This window comes from Plecotus auritus (genome assembly GCF_963455305.1).
Source record: "Plecotus auritus genome assembly, chromosome: 4".
In the NCBI taxonomy this organism is placed as follows: domain Eukaryota; kingdom Metazoa; phylum Chordata; class Mammalia; order Chiroptera; family Vespertilionidae; genus Plecotus; species Plecotus auritus.
In genome coordinates, this window is record NC_137775.1 from 162,544,370 (window position 1) to 162,567,503 (window position 23,134).

Consider the following 23,134-nt stretch of genomic DNA (forward strand, 5'->3'; position numbering starts at 1 on the left):
ACTCGTTTATGAAACTAGCAAGAGATGGTTAAATGTGAAATTCTTTAAGAAACATAAGTCTCCACAAATGTTGAGAATGGTGTTCTCATTAGTTCTTAGTATATCAGCCAAGCAAAATTTATTGCATTTTTATTGGAGTATAGGCATACCTCAGAGATATTGTAGGTTCAGTTCCAAACCACCACAATAAAGCAAGTATTGCAATAATGCGAGTTGTAAACATTTTGATGGTTGGAGCCTTGCCTTCCATTTGTAAAAAATGCAACATCTGTGAAGTGCAAAAAAGCCAAGCACAATTAAACCAAAGGTGACTATATAGCATCCAAGGGTGCTATAGGACATATAGAAGAAATAGAAGCTGCTATATCTGGTTTCAGGAAAATTAACATACCATTTATGTCTAGAGAATTAGAAATTTTGGCTCAGGATGTTCTTATCTTACGTGTGTGTGTGTGTGTGTGTGTGTGTGTGTGTATTTTGTATTTTGGAAATACATAAGTAAGTGCTCAGAGTTTAGGGAATATTGGATGTATGCTAGCACCTTTTATGTTTGAAGTGTGTGTTTATTCATGTAGAAATCAGTTTTCTGGTCAAGTAATTAGCAGTGGTTTGTTATATAAAGGAGAGGCAGTCTTGAAGTAGAGAACACATTAAAAGCCTAAATTACAGTAAGTTTGATCTCTGCCCCTCCTTCCCTATGTGGCCTTGGTTGACCAAATCTGTTAACTATCCTTATCTTCAGTTTCTCAAACCTGTATCAGATATAACTAATAGCTAATAGCTGTCACAATGGTAGGCACTAGCAAAAATAGTAATCCCCTGCTTCACCCATACTCACCCTCTAATTTCAACTCTTCTATTGTCTACCTCTATATGTCTTCAATAATTGTTTATATTTCTATTTACTAGAGGCCTGATGCACCAAATTTATGGCAAGTAGGCCTTCCTTCCCCTGGCTGCAAGCACTGGCTTCCCTCTGGCACCCGGGACCCGGGCTTCCCTCACAGCCAGAAGGTCGTTTGGAAGGACGTCTGGTCTAATTAGCCTATTATGCTTTTATTATTATAGACTAGAGGTCCAGTGCATGAAATTTGTGCATGGGGGGTGGGGGAGGTTCCCCTCAACCCAGCCTGCACTCTCTCCAATCTGGGACCCCTCAGAGGATGTCAGACTGCCCGTTTAGGCCCGATCTTAGTGATTGGGCCTAAACAGGCAGTCAGACATCTCTCTCACAATCTGGGACCGCTGGCTCCTAACTGCTCACCTGCCTGCCTGCCTGATCACCCCTAACTGGCCCCCCTGCCAGCCTGATCACCCCTAACCGCCTCTGCCTGCCGACCTGACCTCCCCTAACTGCCCCCCCCCCTCTGCCAGCCTGGTCACCCCCAACTGCCCCCCCCCCCGCTGGCCTGGTTGCCCCGGCCTGGTCGCCGCAATAGCCCCCCTCTGCCAGCCTGGTCTCCCCTAACTGCCCCTTCCACCAGCCAGATAGCCCCTTACTGCACCCCCGCCAGCCTGGTCCCTCCAAATGCCCCCCTCTGCCGGCCTGGTTGCCCCTCACTGCCCCCCTGCCAGCCTGGTCACCCCCAACTGCTCCCCCTGCTGGCCTGGTTGCCCCTCACTGCTCACCCTGCCGGCCTGGTTGCCACCAACTGCCCCTCCCCCCCCCCCGGCCTGGTCACCCCACACAGCCTGCTGCTCAGTCGTTTGGTCGTCCCTCACTAACCCCCTGCTGGCCTGGCCGCCGCTCTCAGCCTGTTTGGTTGTCTGTTTGGTTGTTTCGGTTGTGATGGCCCTTGGCTCTTTATATATATAGAGATTATTTTAGACATTATCTACTAAGTAGATGTTATGATAGATAGAAGTTTAATTTTCTTTCATCAACCATCCCCGACTTCATCTCATGCTCCCAATATAGAGTCTATATCACATTTTGAAACATTGATATGTAAATATTCCTGATTAAGTCAAGTAGTATTCATGATATGTATTCTTTCTTGTATAACCTTGTGTTCTTCCTGGATTTTATAATTGTCTCTGATTTGTATTAGTTTAGTTGTCTTTGTTCTTATTCTTAATTATTTATAGATATGAAGGATATGTCAATTCTGTATGACAGAAACTTCCAAATGCTCAAACACATCAGCAAATCTATCAATCCCTTCTAATTTTTTTTACATCTCCCTCCCTCAACCTTTTCCTTGGAGCTTTTCTCTCTCAGCTCTCTGATGTCTTGCTAAATTTAGCAAGAACATCTGTTGTTTTGGGATTTCTATGTGCCCCTCTCCTGTGGTTGTTGGTCCTAAGTTGGTTATTCTCTGTTTCTCTTCAAATCTGTTCTCTACCCTCTTTTGCCCTGCCCTGTGTCCTGGTTGGCCAGCCCCTAAGGAATATATCCTCCAAGCTGTCTTGGCTACAATTCCAATTGGGTTCAGGCAATGGACAAGTGAGAGGAGAGGGAGATGGAATATTCTTTCCTAATTCTTCCCTACTTTAGCCCATATTTCTGGAAATGGCTGACTACAACTTCTGTGGGGAAGTCCCTCCTCCATGCTCTCGCTATCAATAGATTTCAGTAACACTTGACCTTTTTCATACTAGGGGCAATAATGGCTTTTAGGTCTGAGGCAGGTAATGGCTTTCTGCTGTTGCTAGCCTTGTAGGGTTTCGATGTCTTATTGGTTCCCTCACACCTCTGGAGGTAGTCACTTCATTAGTCTGTTCTGGGTTGGATTCCTCCTCCTTCCAGACCTTTACTGATTATAGATTCCCTATTTCCTGATTCCAGTCTTCCTTTAGTTTTATAAGAAAGAATGCATTAAAGATATAGTTTTCAAGTTCTTAGTTTTCTGAAAATGTCTTTATTCTACTCCCACATGTGATTGATAAAATTTCATTCTGAGTATATCATTAGGCGTTGCTTAATTTCTTTGGAGCTTTAGTATTGCTGCTGAGAAGTCTGATTTCATTCTGATTCACAGCCATTTGTGTGCCCCCTCATACTTTCTCTCTGTAGAGTATTAGGTTCTTTTCTCTCTCCCTGGTATTCTGAAATTTCCTGATACTTCAGTTGGGGGAGTGTCTTTTTCTGTTGGTGCTGGGTAGATTCCCTTTGATATAAAGACATATGTTTCAGTTCTTAGAAATTTTCTTGAATTTCTTTTTAAATTATTTCTTTCCTCTTATCTTCTCTGTCTTTGCTTTTTGGAAGATTTGTAATAGTTTGATATTTAAGCTTCTATTAATCCTCTGTTTTTAAAACCTTTTTTCCCCCTCATCACTTTTTATCTTCTAAACCAGTGGTTCTCAGCCTTTCTAATCTGCGACCCTTTAATACAGTTCCTCATGTTGTGGTGACCCCCAACCATAAAATTATTTTCGTTGCTACTTCATCACTGTAATTTTTGCTACTGTTATGAATCGCAATGTAAATATCTGTGTTTTCCGATGGTCTTAGGCAACCCTGCTAGTGGTTCTCAACCTGTGGGCTACATTACGATTCATAACAGTAGCAAAATTACAGTGATGAAGTAGCAACGAAAATAATTTTATGGTTGGGGGTCACCACAACATGAGGAACTGTATTAAAGGGTCGCAGCATTAGAAAGGTTGAGAACCACTGTTCTCAACCTTTCATTCTTTTTTTTCAAAGTTGCCATTGTCATATATATAACCTCTGCTTTCTTTTTCTCTGGTTTGTGTTGGAAGCCTTCCTCAACTGTGGGGGTGCGGATATCCTTGGCTGTCTATTTACTTTATAAACGAGGCACTATGAATCTGTGAGCACTATTGGGAGCACTATTGACTGCTCAGTTCATTATATTTTGTTCAGAAGGAGCTGTACTCTTCATTGGGAGAGACTCAGATGTCAGTGCCTGAGCCTTTGTTCTTCCTCAGGTGCTGCTTCCTGGCAGCTGACTTCCTCAAAGCAGGATGGGGGAGGGGTGCTGATAGGCACACAGGTCAAGAAATAGATTTTTCACTTCATTTCCCCTTTTCAGCTCTGTGCCTCACCGTGCTCTCACCCTTTATTCTCAATTTGAGGTCTTTTGGATTTAAATTATCCAGAGAATAAGCACTCAGTGTCCTGCTGCTGGGTTGTGGTGGGGGATAGTCAGAGAAGACTATGGGTCAATTGCTTGTACAAACTCAACTTTCACTCTATTTCCATTGTCTGATTCACCTGCACACTTTCTAGAACCTGTGTGTCCAAGCCCTGAGCCTTTTTGAGTTTTTGTAGGTAAATACTCTGACTATATCTTGAAGGTGTAACTAACCTATAGTCTCCTGAGATTGCCACACTTTCATCCACATCTTCTGAAAAAAAGGTATATTTCATTCTCATCTATTTATTCTTGCTTAAAATTTTATTTTTTAGCTGACGCTTTGGTCACTTTAGGGATCGAGGGGGAGTTTATGCACATTTTACTACATGTCCTGCTCTTGTTGATAATTTAATATTTGAGGCTTTAACTATGGACTATTGATTACTAAGGTCGCTGTCTTATAGAAATGTGGGCTTTTGCTTGGGAAACAGAGTTGAAAGGCAGGCGCTGATGGATGGGAGCCACTCAAACAGCACAATGCAGGTAGGAGCCTCTTGACTGCCCACATCTTAGTGTGCTGGTGAAAATTTGTAATCCTAATCACTTAAGTGTTAGTGAAATAATGACATCTTATTTATGGGGAGAAAAAAAACAACTTGAAAAAAAAAGCCATATGCTTTCTGATGAGCTATGTGATGAAAGGGGATAGACTATGGAGTGATAGTTCTTAAGAACTGATCGTAGGAAGTAAGCCTTTTGATCAATAGTATGTGTGAATCTAACATAAGCTTGCTATTAAAACTAGCAGAAGCAATTAGTGATACTCTTTCAACAAATATTCCAGTCAATATAAAGTCTCTAATCCAATGAAGGTGAAAAGGTAGACTCTTAATTTATATGCACAGGAAAGATAGGATTGAATGGAAATGTGATTGGAAAGAACCCAGGAGCTTGGCTAACCATTATTGTGTGACTATAGTTAGTAGAGGGATTTCAGTGTCTACTTCATACTGTTCATTGAAGGAGGAAGTGGGGACTCCTATGCTTTTGTGCCATTTGTGAATTGACTCCTCAGGACACTGCATTATCTGAAGAGTATTTTAATTAAGAAACACATTTTTATTTGCCAGTACTCTGCTGTATGAATTAATATAACTTAAAGTACACCTAGTAGATTTCTTGATTTTAGATGCTATATTATATAGTTGATAAACTTAGATATTTTTTTGGTTGGTTGTTTTTTAGTTTTACTCTTCAAATGTAGTGTCCCTAGATTCCTATTGGTAAAAGATGCCATTAAGAGGGAAAAGAAATAATACAATAATTGAAAAAGAATTAAAAAAGTAACCTATGAGTGGCTAAGAAATAGCCTGCTAAATTCCATTTAAAATAAGCTTTTGCACAGCAAAAGAAACCATCAACAAAACAACAAGAAAGTCCCCTGCATGGGAGAACATATTTGTCAATGTTATCACTGATAAGGGTTTAATCTCCAACATTTATAGGGAGCTCATACAACTTAACAAAAGGAAGATAAACAACCCAATCAAAAAATGGGCAATGGACCTAAATAGATACTTTTCAAAAGAAGACATAAGGAAGGCAAAGAGACATATGAAAACATGCTCAAAGTCACAAATGCAAATCAAAATGATAATGAGGTGCCATCTCACACCTGTCAGAATGGCTATCATCAACAAATGACAAGTGCTGGCCAGGATGCGGAGAAAAAGGAACCCTCGTGCACTGCTGGTGAGAATGCAGACTGGTGCAGCCACTGTGGAGAACAGTATGGAGTTTACTCAAAAAACTAAAAATGGAACTCCCATTTGACCCAGTGATCCCACTTCTAGGAATATATCCCAAGAAACTAGAAACACCAATCAGAAAGGATATATGCACCCCTGTGTTCATAGCAGCACAATTCACCATAGCTAAGATTTGGAAACAGCCTAAGTGCCCATCAGCAGATGAGTGGATTAAAAAAACTGTGATACATCTACACAAGGGAATACTAAGCTGCAGTAAAAAAGAAGGAATTCTTACCATTTGCAACAGCATGGATGGAACTGGAAAGCATTATGCTAAGTGAAATAAGCCAGTCAGAGAAAGATAAATATCACATGATCTCACTCATTTATGGAATATAATGAACAACATAAACTGATGAACAAAAATAGATCCAGAGACAGAGAAGCATCAATCAGACAGTCAAACCTCAGAGGGAAGGTAGGGGAGGGTGGGGGTAAGGGGGAGAGATCAAACAAAGGACTTGTTTGCATGCATATAAGCCTAACCAATGGACACAGACAACAGGGGGGTGAAGGCATGAGTGGGGGAGTGGGGAGCCAATGGGGGAATAAGGACACATATGTAATACCTTAATCAATAAAGAAAATAAATAAATAAAACAAAACTTAATCATAGTGTGTGATAGGCACTTAGTAAATTACTAAAGACAGAGTCTGTTTTCCTATTCACATGTGGGTTGTTTATTTTTTGCTATACAGCATTTTATGTTTCTCTATATTTCCATGTGAGACAGATTCCAAGAATGAGATGTTTATATATAATTGTGTTTTGTATAGAAACTTGGGAAGGATTTTGTATTCTTTCTCATCGTTAATGTAATGGTTCTTCCTTGATTGCTAGCTTTTCCATGCTTGCTTCTGAAACAATATATTCATGGTCTGATGTAAAGTCAACAAATTTAAAAACTTTATCATATTTCATCCTAGGATATTCAATTATTTCAGAATTTTAGTAACCAGTGAAATAAATACATAATTTTTTAATTGTTTCATGGCCATTTTATAACCCCACTCCCAAATTCTGAAAGTGCTTGCTTATGTTGCACACACTAACTAGCTGGTTGGTGCTAGCAAAGAAAAGAAACACCCCTAGAGTCCCAGGGCAGCCCCCTTTCCACAAAGATCTCTCTGACACAATATGAGTATCTTCATTCATTCATTCAACAAAACCTTACAGACTTTCCAGAGGGTCAGCCGTGAAAAGACCTGGTCCCTATTCTCAAGCACCACTCGCTAGTGTCATTGCATCTCACAACTCCAGGGACATAATTCACTTTGTAGTCTATGCGCAATGTCTAGGCTACACAGCCATATCCCAGGGCAAGCCTTTGAGAATACTTTAAAAAGCCCACAGAGTCCCCCCGCCCCCCCCCCAAAAAAATGGACAATGAGGATTTACAATGGGAAGGTTTTTGCCTTCAGGTCTTTCATATATTTACTGAGATATCAGATGGTTATCAAATATTTCACTGTCAAATATTCTCTCAGCACTTATTCTCTTCATGGTATGTGAGATATGATTTCTCTAGAAAGATTGCTTGAATGTGTCATTTGCTTTGATCTTTAACATAATTACCCGTGAATAATTTTTTTCCTAATTCCCCACTAATGCAGGAGGATTAATAACTTTTGCAGGGAGAAATCTTATAATATGACTTCCTTGTTCTGCATCAGCTGTCATATAAACAGAAATTAAAGATGCGCAAGGCTTATTAATGCTTTTTTCTTGTCCTGACTGGTCTTCAGTTATTCCTTGGAGAAGTGCTTTCTCTGGTAGCATTTTAAATGTCTAATCAAATGGGACTTCTCTCTTCCTCTCTTGTTCCATAATATAAGAAATAATACTTCTCTGCTATTGAATGCAGTACTTTGAGTTTTACATTGTTTACTTACAGTAGTCTTCAGTAAGGACCTTTCCTAGTTACATTTTGTGTGTGTGTGTGTGTGTGTGTGTGTGTGTGTGTGTGTGCGCGCGCGCGCACGCTCCTAGTTTGTGGATATTCCTAGTCTGAATATTCTCAGTTATCTATATAATCTGGGGCTGTTATTTTAATACTTTATCTCTAGGATCTTCATTATCTGTGGGAGCCTGTTTTGCATTTTCAAGTATTTTTAAACATAGACAATCATCTTATTTTCAGTATAGCAGCAACAGTGATAGACTTCAGTTTTAAAGGTAGTTTTATTGCCTGTTCAGACCTGAATTTTGAGACTTGATTTTGGTATTATCTTTATCCTTATCATTTATGTGACCAGGAACAAGAACAAATTTGCCATTTCTATTTCTTCTTTTGTAATCTGACCAGATAAAGCCACTTATTTGTCATTGGGGAGGCAGGGTGGCATAATGAAGGGTTCAGTTTTAGGTTCTGGGACTGAAACGAAGACATTTAAACACGTAATATAGTGTCCTTAGACGTGAAAGTCAAAACGTTGTCTTAGACATTCTCTAAAAATTCCTCTATCTCTAAATTTTACCATTTGAGTAAATAGTACTGCTGAACCAGAGGTTGCCATGGAGACTGCTGGAATTCTCAAGAGTGACTTATAAATCAAATTAGGGTTTAGATATTTTGGTAATATTATTGAACTGATTTTTCTTTTTTTTTTTTCAGTGTTTCATTTTATATGATATTAGCTCTACATCCAGCTTCTTTCTCTATTGCAGTTTCTTGTATGTACTGCTCAGACTAGTTTATGCAATACATTCATTCATTTTTAAGATATATATTGAACACCTATTTTGCACCAGGCACTGGGTCAGGTCCTGGGGCTTATAGAGAGGAGAAAGACCCATTCATGCCGTCAAGGTCAGAGGGAAAGACTGTGATAAGCTATAACACAGGTATACAGTTGCTACAGTGGTGGCTCAGAGGTGACAGTGATAAATTTATCCTTGGTGGATTGTTGAGGAGAGAGGGGGAAGCGGGGGAGGTCACAGAAGGTTTCACCAAGTGGCAATTACTTGTGCTGACTTGTCAAAGCCATCTTTCCAAGTTGACAAAGCTGGGGTTGAAGGCCATGCTGTGGGTAAAATATTCCACCACAAGGTGAAATAGCTGAGACTTGTGGGTAGGAAAAGGACATGGTTTAAGAAGCAGGTAGAGAAGAAGGAAGGAAGGGAGGGAAATGGTTAGAGACCATAATGGAGGGATTTTTAGAAATAGTTAGGATATGACAACTTCATGACTGAATGAAGGGAAAGGCAAGGGTTTTGGATGATTCTTGTGTTTCTGGCTCAAGTAGCTGGACCAGAATGCAAAAATACAGGCTTGCCACTTGATTAAAAATAATAATAATAATAAATACATACAGATATTACATATACACATAAATATATATGTACTAAAATATATGTATACTGAAACATGTATATTAGATAGATAGGTAGATAGAGAGAAGTATATTAAAATGTGTGAGCAAGAATTACCATTGTAACATAAGAAGCATTAATGCTGGTTAGTACTTTAAGATGGTTGGATTCTTGAGCCCTCTAAGAAGTCTTATTTTAGATGTCGACACTGGTACCTACTCCCAAGTCAGCAGCCGGCCACCCTGGGCCTTGGCCTTACTGAACTACATTAGCTGCCTGGCCTTAATTCTTGGCTTTTATTTAATTTTTGTTCTGATATGCTTAACTTGTAAGTGTATCTTCCTGGAGATATAATTTTGTCTCACCATTTGAAAAATAAATCTTAGAGTTTCCCATTATATAACAAGTCTATTCTTTTGAATTGAATGTTTTTTGAGATGGGCTTTTACCCACAATCTAGGTTTGCTTTGGTTTGGCTTTCATTCCTTGAGAACTAAGTACTCCAGAGAAGTATTTGACTAAGATATATTGTGCCTATCTGAGCCTAATGGAGCGCTAACCACAGTAAATGATGAGTGACAGTTTAATCAATTCAGCCCTTCAGTAGTCACCAAGGGCATGTGGAATGTAATTTTTTAATCTTTCACTTTTCAAATTCTGCAAATGCCAACTTGAAAAGATCATGTCTGTTATGTGTAATACATTTTCTTATAAGTTATAGCAAAAATATATATATATATATATATATATATATATATATATATATATATATATATATTTAAATTTTGATCTTTTAGAAGCTAATATCCTAGGGAACAAAACCATGGCCTATCTTACAAATATATACATTTCCACAGAAAGAAGTGAGATAAATTAATGGCAGTCTTGGAACATCAAATCACACTAGCTTTAATTGCATAATAGCTTATTTCAGTGAAGCATGGCTAAATAAAATTACCTATTAGGTTAATTAACGAGGAACCTTTCTGAATTACTATTGCATTCCTGTGTGTGAAGTTCAGGTTAGCTTTAGCATTTAATCTAATTTATTTCACTAGTCTACTGTCTTTGTTATTCCTTTGACTGGAGCCTGAATATTCAGAGAAGTAATCCAAGTTATAAAACTCCTTTCAAAACAGAATTACCTATATTCCTTTCACCCACACGTGATGGGCAGTGAGCTCTCATTCTAACCAGACCCGCACGTGATGGGCAGTGAACCCTCATTCTAACCAGACCCCCACGTGATGGGCAGTGAACCCTCATTCTAACCAGACCCACACGTGATGGGCAGTGAACTCTCATTCTAACCAGACCCACACGTGATGGGCAGTGAACCCTCATTCTAACCAGACCCACACGTGATGGGCAGTGAACCCTCATTCTAACCAGACCCCCACGTGATGGGTAGTGAACTCTCATTCTAACCAGACCCACACGTGATGGGCAGTGAACTCTCATTCTAACCAGACCCGTACGTGATGGGCAGTGAACTCTCATTCTAACCAGACCCGCACATGATGGGCAGTGAACCCTCATTCTAACCAGACCCACACGTGATGGGCAATAAACCCTCATTCTAACCAGACCTCCACGTGATGGGCAGTGAACCCTCATTCTAACCAGACCTCCATGTGATGGGCAGTGAACTCTCATTCTAACCAGACACACACGTGATGGGCAGTGAACCCTCATTCTAACCAGACCCACACGTGATGGGCAGTGAACTCTCATTCTAACCAGACCTCCACGTGATGGGCAGTAAACTCTCATTCTAACCAGACCCACACGTGATGGGCAGTGAACTCTCATTCTAACCAGATCCCCACGTGATGGGCAGTGAACTCTCATTCTAACCAGACCCTCAAGTGATGGGCAGTGAACCCTCATTCTAACCAGACCTTCATGTGATGGGCAGTGAACTCTCATTCTAACCAGACCCCCACGTGATGGGCAGTGAACTCTCTTTCTAACCAGATCCCCACGTGATGGGCAGTGAACTCTCATTCTAACCAGACCCTCAAGTGATGGGCAGTGAACTCTCATTCTAACCAGACCTCCATGTGATGGGCAGTGAACTCTCATTCTAACCAGACCCCCACGTGATGGGCAGTGAACCCTCATTCTAACCAGACCCGCACGTGATGGGCAGTGAACCCTCATTCTAACCAGACCCGCACGTGATGGGCAGTGAACTCTCATTCTAACCAGACCTCCACGTGATGGGCAGTGAACCCTCATTCTAACCAGACCTCCATGTGATGGGCAGTGAACTCTCATTCTAACCAGACCCCCACGTGATGGGCAGTGAACCCTCATTCTAACCAGACCCGCACGTGATGGGCAGTGAACCCTCATTCTAACCAGACCCGCACGTGATGGGCAGTGAACCCTCATTCTAACCAGACCCACACGTGATGGGCAGTGAACCCTCATTCTAACCAGACCTTCATGTGATGGGCAGTGAACCCTCATTCTAACCAGACCTTCATGTGATGGGCAGTGAACCCTCATTCTAACCAGACCCGCACGTGATGGGCAGTGAACTCTCATTCTAACCAGACCCGCACATGTTGGGCAGTGAACTCTCATTCTAACCACCCGTACGTGATGGGCAGTGAACTCTCATTCTAACCAGACCCGCACGTGATGGGCAGTGAACTCTCATTCTAACCAGACCCCCACGTGATGGGCAGTGAACCCTCATTCTAACCAGACCCACACGTGATGGGCAGTGAACCCTCATTCTAACCAGACCTCCACGTGATGGGCAGTGAACTCTCATTCTAACCACCCGTACGTGATGGGCAGTGAACTCTCATTCTAACCAGACCCGCACGTGATGGGCAGTGAACTCTCATTCTAACCAGACCCGCACATGATGGGCAGTGAACCCTCATTCTAACCAGACCCACACGTGATGGGCAGTGAACCCTCATTCTAACCACCCGTAAGGGATGGGCAGTGAACTCTCATTCTAACCAGACCCGCACGTGATGGGCAGTGAACTCTCATTCTAACCAGACACACACGTGATGGGCAGTGAACCCTCATTCTAACCACCCGTACGTGATGGGCAGTGAACTCTCATTCTAACCAGACCCACACGTGATGGGCAGTGAACCCTCATTCTAACCAGACCCGCACATGATGGGCAGTGAACCCTCATTCTAACCAGACCCACACGTGATGGGCAGTGAACCCTCATTCTAACCACCCGTAAGGGATGGGCAGTGAACTCTCATTCTAACCAGACCCGCACGTGATGGGCAGTGAACTCTCATTCTAACCAGACACACACGTGATGGGCAGTGAACTCTCATTCTAACCAGACCCGTACGTGATGGGCAGTGAACTCTCATTCTAACCAGACCCGCACGTGATGGGCAGTGAACTCTCATTCTAACCAGACCCACACGTGATGGGCAGTGAACCCTCATTCTAACCAGACCTTCATGTGATGGGCAGTGAAACCTCATTCTAACCAGACCTCCACGTGATGGGCAGTGAGCTCTCATTCTAACCAGACCTCCATGTGAGGGGCAGTGAACTCTCATCCTAACCAGACCCGCACGTGATGGGCAGTGAACCCTCATTCTAACCAGACCTCCACGTGATGGGCAGTGAACTCTCATTCTAACCAGACCCGTACGTGATGGGCAGTGAATTCTCATTCTAACCAGACCTCCATGTGATGGGCAGTGAACCCTCATTCTAACCAGACCCGCACGTGATGGGCAGTGAACCCTCATTCTAACCAGACCCACACGTGATGGGCAGTGAACTCTCATTCTAACCAGACACACACGTGATGGGCAGTGAACTCTCATTCTAACCAGACCCGTACGTGATGGGCAGTGAACTCTCATTCTAACCAGACCCGCACGTGATGGGCAGTGAACTCTCATTCTAACCAGACCCACACGTGATGGGCAGTGAACCCTCATTCTAACCAGACCTTCATGTGATGGGCAGTGAAACCTCATTCTAACCAGACCTCCACGTGATGGGCAGTGAGCTCTCATTCTAACCAGACCTCCATGTGAGGGGCAGTGAACTCTCATCCTAACCAGACCCGCACGTGATGGGCAGTGAACCCTCATTCTAACCAGACCTCCACGTGATGGGCAGTGAACTCTCATTCTAACCAGACCCGTACGTGATGGGCAGTGAATTCTCATTCTAACCAGACCTCCATGTGATGGGCAGTGAACCCTCATTCTAACCAGACCCGCACGTGATGGGCAGTGAACCCTCATTCTAACCAGACCTTCATGTGATGGGCAGTGAACCCTCATTCTAACCAGACCTCCACGTGATGGGCAGTGAACCCTCATTCTAACCAGACCCGCACGTGATGGGCAGTGAACCCTCATTCTAACCAGACCCACACGTGATGGGCAGTGAACCCTCATTCTAACCAGACCTCCATGTGATGGGCAGTGAACCCTCATTCTAACCAGACCCGCATGTGATGGGCAGTGAACTCTCATTCTAACCAGACCCGCACGTGATGGGCAGTGAACCCTCATTCTAACCAGACCCGCACGTGATGGGCAGTGAACCCTCATTCTAACCAGACCTCCACGTGATGGGCAGTGAACCCTCATTCTAACCAGACCTCCATGTGAGGGGCAGTGAACTCTCATTCTAACCAGACCTGCACGTGATGGGCAGTGAATTCTCATTCTAACCAGACCCATACGTGATGGACAGTGAACTCTCATTCTAACCAGACCCGCACGTGATGGGCAGTAAACCCTCATTCTAACCAGACCCGCACGTGATGGGCAGTGAACTCTCATTCTAACCAGACCCACACGTGATGGGCAGTAAACCCTCATTCTAACCAGACCTTCATGTGATGGGCAGTGAACCCTCATTCTAACCAGACCCGCACGTGATGGGCAGTGAAACCTCATTCTAACCAGACCCGCAGGTGATGGGCAGTGAACTCTCATTCTAACCAGACCCGCACGTGATGGGCAGTGAACCCTCATTCTAACCAGACCCGCACGTGATGGGCAGTGAACCCTCATTCTAACCAGACCCCCACGTGATGGGCAGTGAACTCTCATTCTAACCAGACCCGCACGTGATGGGTAGCCTCATGAATGAGTGACAAGAGCTGCTTCAGGAGCTTCCCCCACCCCCCCCCCCCGCTCTCCACTGTGAGCACACAGGCTTTGAGGGAATTTCTGGATCCAGCATAATGTTGAAAGAGAGGAAGGAAAAACCTGCAGCGAGTCCTGTTCTGTTCATCTGTCCTCCTGTCAGAAGCAGCTTGACACTCTTCATCTACAGCCCTCTTTCCGATTCTCTGAACTTGAGTAGAGGCCTCGTGCCTTTCAGTTATGCAGGTTGGAATGAGAAGGGGCAGGCAGGTCTCTCTCGTGGTGAGACTGGGAGCTGGCTGGCTCGTGTCCTCTCTGTACAAACTCAAATGCACAATCTATCCTGTGTTGTGATCAGGGCTCTGCGGTGCAAGGGTAACACTTGAGAGTGAAACTGTCCCTCTCTGCCATGAGGAATCCCAAGCCTTTGTAAATAAATGGATGAAATCAGATGCTAAAATCTAGGAGAGTTGTGTGCTTTTTTTTGAGATTTTAATTGGAACCATATTTGAAAATATTAAAGTCTTAGAAAAGAAATAAAAATAAAGAAATAAATAATATTAAAGTCTTACCAAACTGTTGCCCTGAGAATTAGGAAAGAAGGAAATCTTATTTTTTGAAGACCAAAATAAGATTAATGTAGTTTAGATAAATAATAATCTCTCGGGCCCTAGTCAGTTTGACTCAGTGGATAGAGCATTGGCCTGCAGACCTCAGGGTCCTGGGTTCGATTCCATTCAAGGTATGTACCTCGGTTGCAGGCTCCTCCCCTGCCCAGGCCCTAGTCAGGGCTTGTGCAGGAGGCAACCAATTGATGTATTTCTCTCACGCTGATGTTTCTCTCTGTCTTTCCCTCTCTCTAAAAATCAATGGAAAAATATATCCTCAGGTGAGGATTAAATAATAATAATCTCTTGGTCCTATTTTATGCTTCATGTGGGATAACCATTTTTTGGGTTAATTAGCATCTTGTAATAGTAATGTCTTTATGAGAAAACTAGAGGCCCAGTGCACGAAATTTGTGCATGGGGGGTAGGGGGGTGCCTCTCAGCCTGGCCTACATCCTCTCTCAATCCAGGACCCCTCAGGGGATGTCAGGCCTAAACCAGCAGTCGGACATCCCTCTCGCAATCCGGGATGCTGCATGCACCAGTGACCATACTTTTCATACAGATGAAAGGCATCTTGCTGTTGTATGGGCAGCTACATTTTTTTGCCCTGATTATAAAAAGTAGTACATAACATGATCCTTCTGAGGCAGTAGTACTATTTTCCCCAATCTTATGGGTAGGAAAACTGAAGCAGAGAGAAGTTAACTAATTGGCTTTGTCACACAGTTATAACTGTCAGAATCAGGGCTGACCACAAAATGTGCAAGCCAGAGTGCATGCATGTCATCGCTGCATCATCCTGTTTTTTCAGTGTTAGAGTAGCCTTGCCAGGTTTTACGTTTTAAATCTAAGAGACTGTTCCCAATATATAGGGTAGGGTCCCTAGGCCTGGCCAGTGATCAGGGCCATCTGTGGGGCACCCGCCTTGGCTGGTGGCCTGGCGCCTCCTGCTGGCAGGCCCTGCCCCTCGATTGCCACCGGTCGCCTCCCTCTTGGGGGACAGATACTCAACGCAGGAGCTGCCCCCTGCATGTGTCAAATGCAGAAATTATTTGAGTGGGGAGTTGATGGATTTAAGTAATCCCTATTTTAATGGAAAGATATAAAATTGTTCTGCACAATAACATCCCAGCAGGACTTTACCACATAGGTAGTTAACGCATAGGTGGATTACAATACATTTTAGCTGGTGACCATAGTGACCATATTTCATTCAGGTCTGGGAGGGCTGCTGTATTGTTATAACCCCTTGGCTCTGGCTCATTTGAACTTCATCTTTAAAACTAAAAGACCAAACCAGTGTTCTGAGAAAGATGATGGTGGCTAATACATTTACAAATTAATAATTGCAGTTTTAGGAAGTACCATGAGAAGCATGGAATTAGGGCAAGACCTAATCCAGCCAGTCTGAGAGATCAGGAAGCCTTCCCAGAAAAGTGACATTGAACTCGCTGTTTCCTACTCTAAAAGAGAAAAGTTCCTGCCCCTTTCCTGGGAAATTCCATTCTTTCTCTGCATTCCACACTCCCTCCATTGCCTGAAATTTAATCATTTAGATAATTTTTTTCATCTTGAATTCCTTTGCCATAGAATGTGTATGTCTATTTTTAAATACCTTTATATCAAACTAAATTTTTAATTAGTTTGCTGCCCAAGTTATGTAAGGTTAACTTTAACTGATATTTTACATTCTAGCCTGCAGGTCTAGATGGCTCATGTTGCTTTTAAAGAAAAACTTCATCAAAATGCACAAGGGTTCTTTTTTTCTCATAGAGGGAAAACTTAAAATGCTGGCGCTTCTACTTAAATGACTCATTCTATATACTGTCCCAAGGAGATGCTGTCCTTCATTTTGCCTTTTGTAAAAAATAAACTTTTGATTTTAGAATAGTTTTAGACTTATAGAAAACTTGCAGACCACAGAGAGTTTCTATATACTTCTTACCTGGTTACCTCTATTCTTTTTTTTAAAACTTATTTATTTTTTTAATTGTTTGAAGTATTACAAATAGTAGTACATATGTCTCTTTTTTTTTTTTTTCCATTGACCTCCCCCGGCCTCCCCTTCCCCCCAGTACATGCCTTTACCTGCTCCCGCCCCGTGTCTTTTATCCATTGGTTATGCTTATACGCATGCGTACAAGTCCTTCAGTTGATCTCTTACAGCCCCACCCCCTCAAAACCTCCCCTGCCTTCCCGCTGTAGTTTGACAGTCTGTTCAATGCTTCTTTGCCTCTGTATCTATTTTTTCCCCCTGTGCCCACCATCCAGATATCATTGCTGACATGTACACTTAAGGAACTGTTTGATATTGAAATGGGGACTCAGAACTGTTGGACATTGAAATTGGGACTCAAATATTTTTTGTTATTACCGCTATTCTTAATATCTTACCTGTGGTACATTTGTCCCAACTAAGGAACCCACAATAGTACATTGCTATTAACTTTATTTTTATTTTACTGTGTGTTTTTTTTCCTAATTTCCTTTTTCTGTTTTAAGATCCCATTCAGGATGCCACATTAGATGTAGTAGTCCTGTGTCCTTAGCCTCCTGTGGTTATGGTAGTTTCTCAGATTGTTCTTGCTTTTCATGACATTGATAGTTTTGAGGAGTACTATTCAGGTATTTTGTAGAATTTCCCTTAATTTGTAGTTGCCTAATGTTTGGGGGAGGAAGACTGCAGAGTTGAAGTGACCTCATCATCACATTCTATCAAAGGCACGCACTATCCACATGACCTATCACTGATGACGGTAGCCTTGTTCACATGGTCAAGGTACTGTTCACCAGTTTTCTCCGTTGTAAGGTGACTATCCACCCCCATCCCTTCTTCCATACAAGACTCCTTGGAGACGAGTCCCTGAGTTCAGCTCTCACTTGGTAGTTGAGAAAGGCAGAGTGGAGGGAGTGTTGCACTGCTTTTGATTCATTCATTCAACAAATATTTTTGAGCCCTTACTATATGCCTGACACTTCCCTGTGCCTTGAAGACAAGCTGATGACCTTGTTCCTTGTCTTTCATCTAAAGGAGACACACTCCCAAAAAGCAGAGAGAAGCTAACATCCTTTAAGTGATGTGAAGAAAACAAACTAGGGAAAGGAAGGTGAGACATGGGGTCTGGGCAGCAAGAGGAACCTGCCTTACGTACGGTGGTTAAGAAGGTCATTTCTCGATGGAGCCATTTGAACCGATCCCTGAATAACAAGGAGCAATTATCCATGCACATAATGAGGGGAAATGCGCTCTGGGCAGAGGGAACAACTCAAGCACAGATGCTGACATGGGACAGAGTGTTGGGTGTTTTAGGAGGGACAGCAGAGCAGCATGGCTGGAGAAGAGGAAGTCCTGTGGATAAAAGGTGTGACATAAATTGGAGAGCATGTGGGGCCTTCACTCTCTTCTGTCTTCACTCTTGGTTTTAAAGAAGAAAAAAGCTCAAGATATTTAAAAATCTGATTCCTCTGTAGATTAGAATTTTTATGACTTCTTTTGATTTGTTTTCTCATTCTAAATTCACTTTCTTTTTTATAATTTTTATTTATTGACTTTAGAGAGGGGAGGGACTGAGAGAGAGAGAGAGAGACATCAATTTGTTATTTCACTTATTTACTTACCATTCATTGGTTGCCTTTTTGTATGTGCCCTGGGGATCAAACCTGCAACCTTGGCATATTGGAACAATGCTCTAACCCAGTGGTCGCCAACCTTTTGGACCTCATGGACCGCCAGTGGTCCATAGACCACCAGTTGGTGACCGCTGCTCTAACCAGCTGAACAACCCGGCCAGGGCTTCTAAATTCACTTTTGTACCCAATTTTTTACTCATAATTTTGTATTCTTTCTCAAAATAAGAACTCCAAACTGTATGACCTTCAGGCCTAAAAAATAGTCCATCTCTGCTCATAATTAAAATGATCAATTCAGCTTAATTGTGATAAGCTATTTATACATCTGTGACATAAATTAAATTCAGGAGTTTTGAGTTCAAAACAATTGAAAGATGAGTAAGCATGCATGGATGCTTATATATTACCTTACCAGGTAATTGATCCTAAAATAAGAATTTAAACACACTGAATCCTGTGTGACCAGTAAGCTTTGTGACCAGTTCTTATTCTTGAAAAATGTAGACTAAGAGGCTGATAATTACGTAATTACTCAAATTGTCAAAAGAAGTGACAAATTAAAGGAGACATGCTGAAATAAGTTTATATATCATAAGTATAGAACAAGAGTGGATGAATTCTTTCTAAGTACTAAAGGTAGTCACCTTAATCCATCAAGATAGGGATCGCTGGGCTAATTTTCTGTAGGAAGGAATAAATGGAAAGCCGGTAATAGTCCCTTCATATTAAATTGGAGGCAGTAAGACAGCTCCTGTAATAAAGTAGTCTGCTATGTTAATATGTTGATATGTTTTATATTTCTACTTTTTAGTTTTCTTGAGCTTCCTATCTCTTTCTTTTATATACCCTTTAAGTATAATTCTCTCAGCTTTATTAGTGTACCCTAAGGCATCTTTGAAAAATGATGTCCTCGAAAATGTCCTTTAGAAATGAGAATTCCAGTCCCTTCACTAGTTGAGCAGATAAGAGCCTACAGGTGTGTTATATCATTACCTTCCAACCAAGTAGAATTACAGCATAGATTTGTCTTTTAATTGTTCTAAATATCATATTATGGAGATGATATAGACTAAAACCAAATAGTGGTAAAATAATTTCTGGAAGGAGTCCTGACAGTGTAATGGTTACATCAACAGCCAGCTTAGCAGGGTAGACAGCGGGGGTGGCTTGCCTTCTACTGAAGGTCTTCGCACTCAGAGTTGGAGCTTGTGGTGGGAAAGACTAAGGCCAAAAGGTGGAGAATAGCGGGTATGTTCTGAGTATTTAGAAAAGGAAGGTGTAGGTAGCTATTTAAGATCCAATATAGTTTTTGTAAACTTAAATACAAAGGCAATAAAAATGTGGGTTAGTAGTCTTAAAAATGAATTTGTCAAATAAAAATTTGTAAAGTCACCAAATTGAAATCTTACACCTAACTGGACATCCAAAACCTCAATATTTATAAGAATATCATTGCATTTTAATGTGTTAATAAAATAATTTTGATTTCTATTTTGTCTCTCAAATCTTAAATGAAAAATGTTAAAACCCATCTGCCTAGAGCATTGATTTTTGAAATTAATTCTTTATTTCTTGAACTTTTTTTATATAAAGTAGCATTTGTTTTTATCATTTTGACTTTGTATACTGTTGGTATTTAATTTGGATATAAAGTATGTGCTATAATAGAGAAGAGATTTCTGTAAATTACTTCTTTAATTCAAAACCCTGCTTATATACACTTGTGATAGCAACTGGGGCAGCTATAGGGAAGTAGGCCCCTTGTCTTTAACCTCTAGAGCAGTGGTTCTCAACCTTTCTAATGCCGCGGCCCTTTAATACAGTTCCTCATGTTGTGGTGACCTCCAACCATAAAATTATTTTCATTGCTACTTCATCACTGTAATTTTGCTACTGTTATGAATTGTAATGTATATTACGATTCATAACAGTAGCAAAAATATCTGTGTTTTCCGATGGTCTTAGGCGACCCTGCTAGCAGTTCTCAACCTGTGGGTCATGACCCACAGGTTGAGAACCGCTGCTGTAGAGCCTATTAGGACACTGTCAGGAAACAAACTCATTCAATGTAGAGCCATTAAAAAAAAATATATATATATATATATATGTATCCTGGAGGATTGCTATTAGGTAGAGAGAGATTTAGCACAAACACTGGATTACCTGAACATCCAGGCCTTAGGAAGGCAGGAACCAGGTCAGTTCAGGGACTTCACCTCTAGGAAGGTGGCCATTCTTGCAAGTTCTCTGCCACTGATGGGACTTAACCCATCTACGTATGGTAGTTTCTTTCTGTTCTGCTCCCAAGTGACTTGGTCTCCAAAGTCCCAGCAGTGGTATTTGATTGGCTCCCTGCCTATACTATGGATTGGTTGTTCCTGCTGCTTAGGTGCAAGCTGCTGTCTGGGGGCAAGGTCTCCTGATATCCTGCTGGACTGCCTGGCTAGAAGTGTGAGCATGGCAGGCTAGCTAGGAGAGGTTAGTGGAAGGCTTCGTGGAAGAGTTGGCATTTACATCACAGTATAGAAGCTGGGCTGGATCCACATGCCAAGAGCAAATAGATGAAGAAGGGGAAGTCCTAGGTAGAGCAGCAGTTTGAGACAAGTTGTATAGAGTTATGCTTGACTCATGAGCCGATCCGTCTGGCTTAAAGATATTCAGTGTAGTTGCCTTAAATTGCTTGAGCAGCCTGAGTCATTGACTGATTGAAACAGAATCCTTGGGGTTTGTGTTCAGATCAGTTGCAGTATTTTAAAGTTTCCCAGATAATTTTGATGCAAAGGTGTTTGAGCCCTGGATAGCTAGAGAGAAAACTACATTATGAATTTGTGAAATAAGGTTGGAAAAGAATATTAGAACGAGGCTTTGGCGGCTTCATATCAGGGTAAGGATTTCTGGACTGCATCGTGTAAGTAAGGTGGAGCCACCAAGTTTTTTATTTTATTGGTTTCCAACGTTTTCTGAGCCCAGTATTGTTACATCTATTTAAATTCCTTTCAGGGCAGTAGACACAGTGGGGAAGGAAAGTTATGGGATCCAGGTGTGTGTGTGTCACAGTCCTTGGAATTATTAAGAATGTTATTTATTCATTTCCTCTGTCGGAGTAGGTATTCTAGCTCCAGACTTATTTTTCTAAGCAGAATATATCAAAGTTTTTGTAATAATTGTTTCTCCTTTCTTTAGGGGAGTTGGTTGCATCTTTGTTGAAATGATTCAAGGAGTCGCTGCTTTTCCAGGAATGAAAGACATTCAGGATCAACTTGAACGCATATTTCTGGTAAGTTCTTCATGGAATGCTTTTGAGAAAAATTGGTTTCTAATTCACCCCTTAGGGGTGGTAGAAAATAATTTTAAATTTATTGGTTGTCACATTTAATTCTAACATATTTTTTGACTTTTGAAAAAGTAAGAAATTAGTTAACAATTATGTTTTTATACTACTGCATGTTAATACTATGTCAAAATGGTAAGAAAGGGCAGGCCATCAGAGGCAATATAGAATAAGGGGCAAAAATGAGAGCTCTGATGAGAAATTGTGAATAATTTATATAGATATCCCTCCTTCTTAACTCCATCCCATCTTCATCTACTTAATTAAATGTGGGCTTTGATCAGTAACTTTTTCCCATAAAGTGGAGCATAGAAAGAGAGTGAGGGGAGGAAAGGATAATAACTTTGAAATGGAGAAACTGGGCAAACATACCTCAGCCAGGTCTTCAAGGTTGTCATCATCAAAGAGAAGTCATGTTGGTAGTATGTACCCTTGGTACAATGTGTTGAGAACAACACTTCACTTCTGTGATCTTTCTACAAAATCATGACCGCAGTCTAATCATGAAAAACAGATCATGCAAACCCAACCTGAGGGACATTCTACACAATACCTGACTAGTACTCTTCAAAATTGTCAAGGTCATCAAAAACAAGGACAGTCTGAGAAATTCTCACAGCCCAGAGGAGGCTACAAAGGCATGACAACTTAATGTGATGTGGTATCTGGGATGGAATCCTGGAACAGAAAAAGATCATTAGTGAAAAACTAGTGAAATCCAAGGAGAGCATGCAGTTTAGTTAATATCAGCATACCAACGTGTGTTTCTCAGTTATGACAAATGTTCCATTGTAATGTCAGATTTTAACCACAGAGCAAGCTGGCGAGGGCTCTACAGGAACTCTCTATACTACCTTTTTGTAACTTTTATAAAACTATTCTAAAATTTAAAATTTTAAAATATGCAAAAAATAAACATGAAATGTGTCCTAGAGCCATATGATCTGTGTTTAATCACCTGCTCTCTTACCATGGTCAAGGGACTTAGCTCTCTGAGCCTTCATTTTCTCCTGAGGGAAATGAAGGATAATGGTAACACCTACCTCATAAGTTTGAGGAATAATTAACTTAATACGCAGAAAGTGCTTTTGGAACTATGCCTGACACATAGTAAATACCCTGTTGATTTTCTGTCTGGAAGACAGATCCATTGATGTCAATGGGATGTTGAAGTTCCCTTCTGTGACTGTATTGCTGCCCAACTCTCACTCTATGTCCATCAGTATTTTGCTTTATGTATTTGGGTACTTCGGTGTTGGGTGTATAAATGTTTACAAG

At 41.5% G+C, this 23,134-nt stretch overlaps 1 protein-coding gene across 4 annotated transcripts in view; it reads left to right on the forward strand.

Moving 5' to 3' along the window:
* Positions 1 to 23,134, forward strand: part of CDK14 (cyclin dependent kinase 14) — a 553,499-nt gene that overhangs the window by 327,431 nt on the left and 202,934 nt on the right. For all 4 annotated transcript variants that reach the window (XM_080663151.1, XM_080663154.1, XM_080663152.1 and 1 more), the window contains one exon: positions 21,709 to 21,802. In XM_080663151.1, coding sequence (XP_080519277.1) covers positions 21,709 to 21,802 — 94 coding nt within the window. The remainder of the gene's footprint in view (positions 1 to 21,708; positions 21,803 to 23,134) is intronic.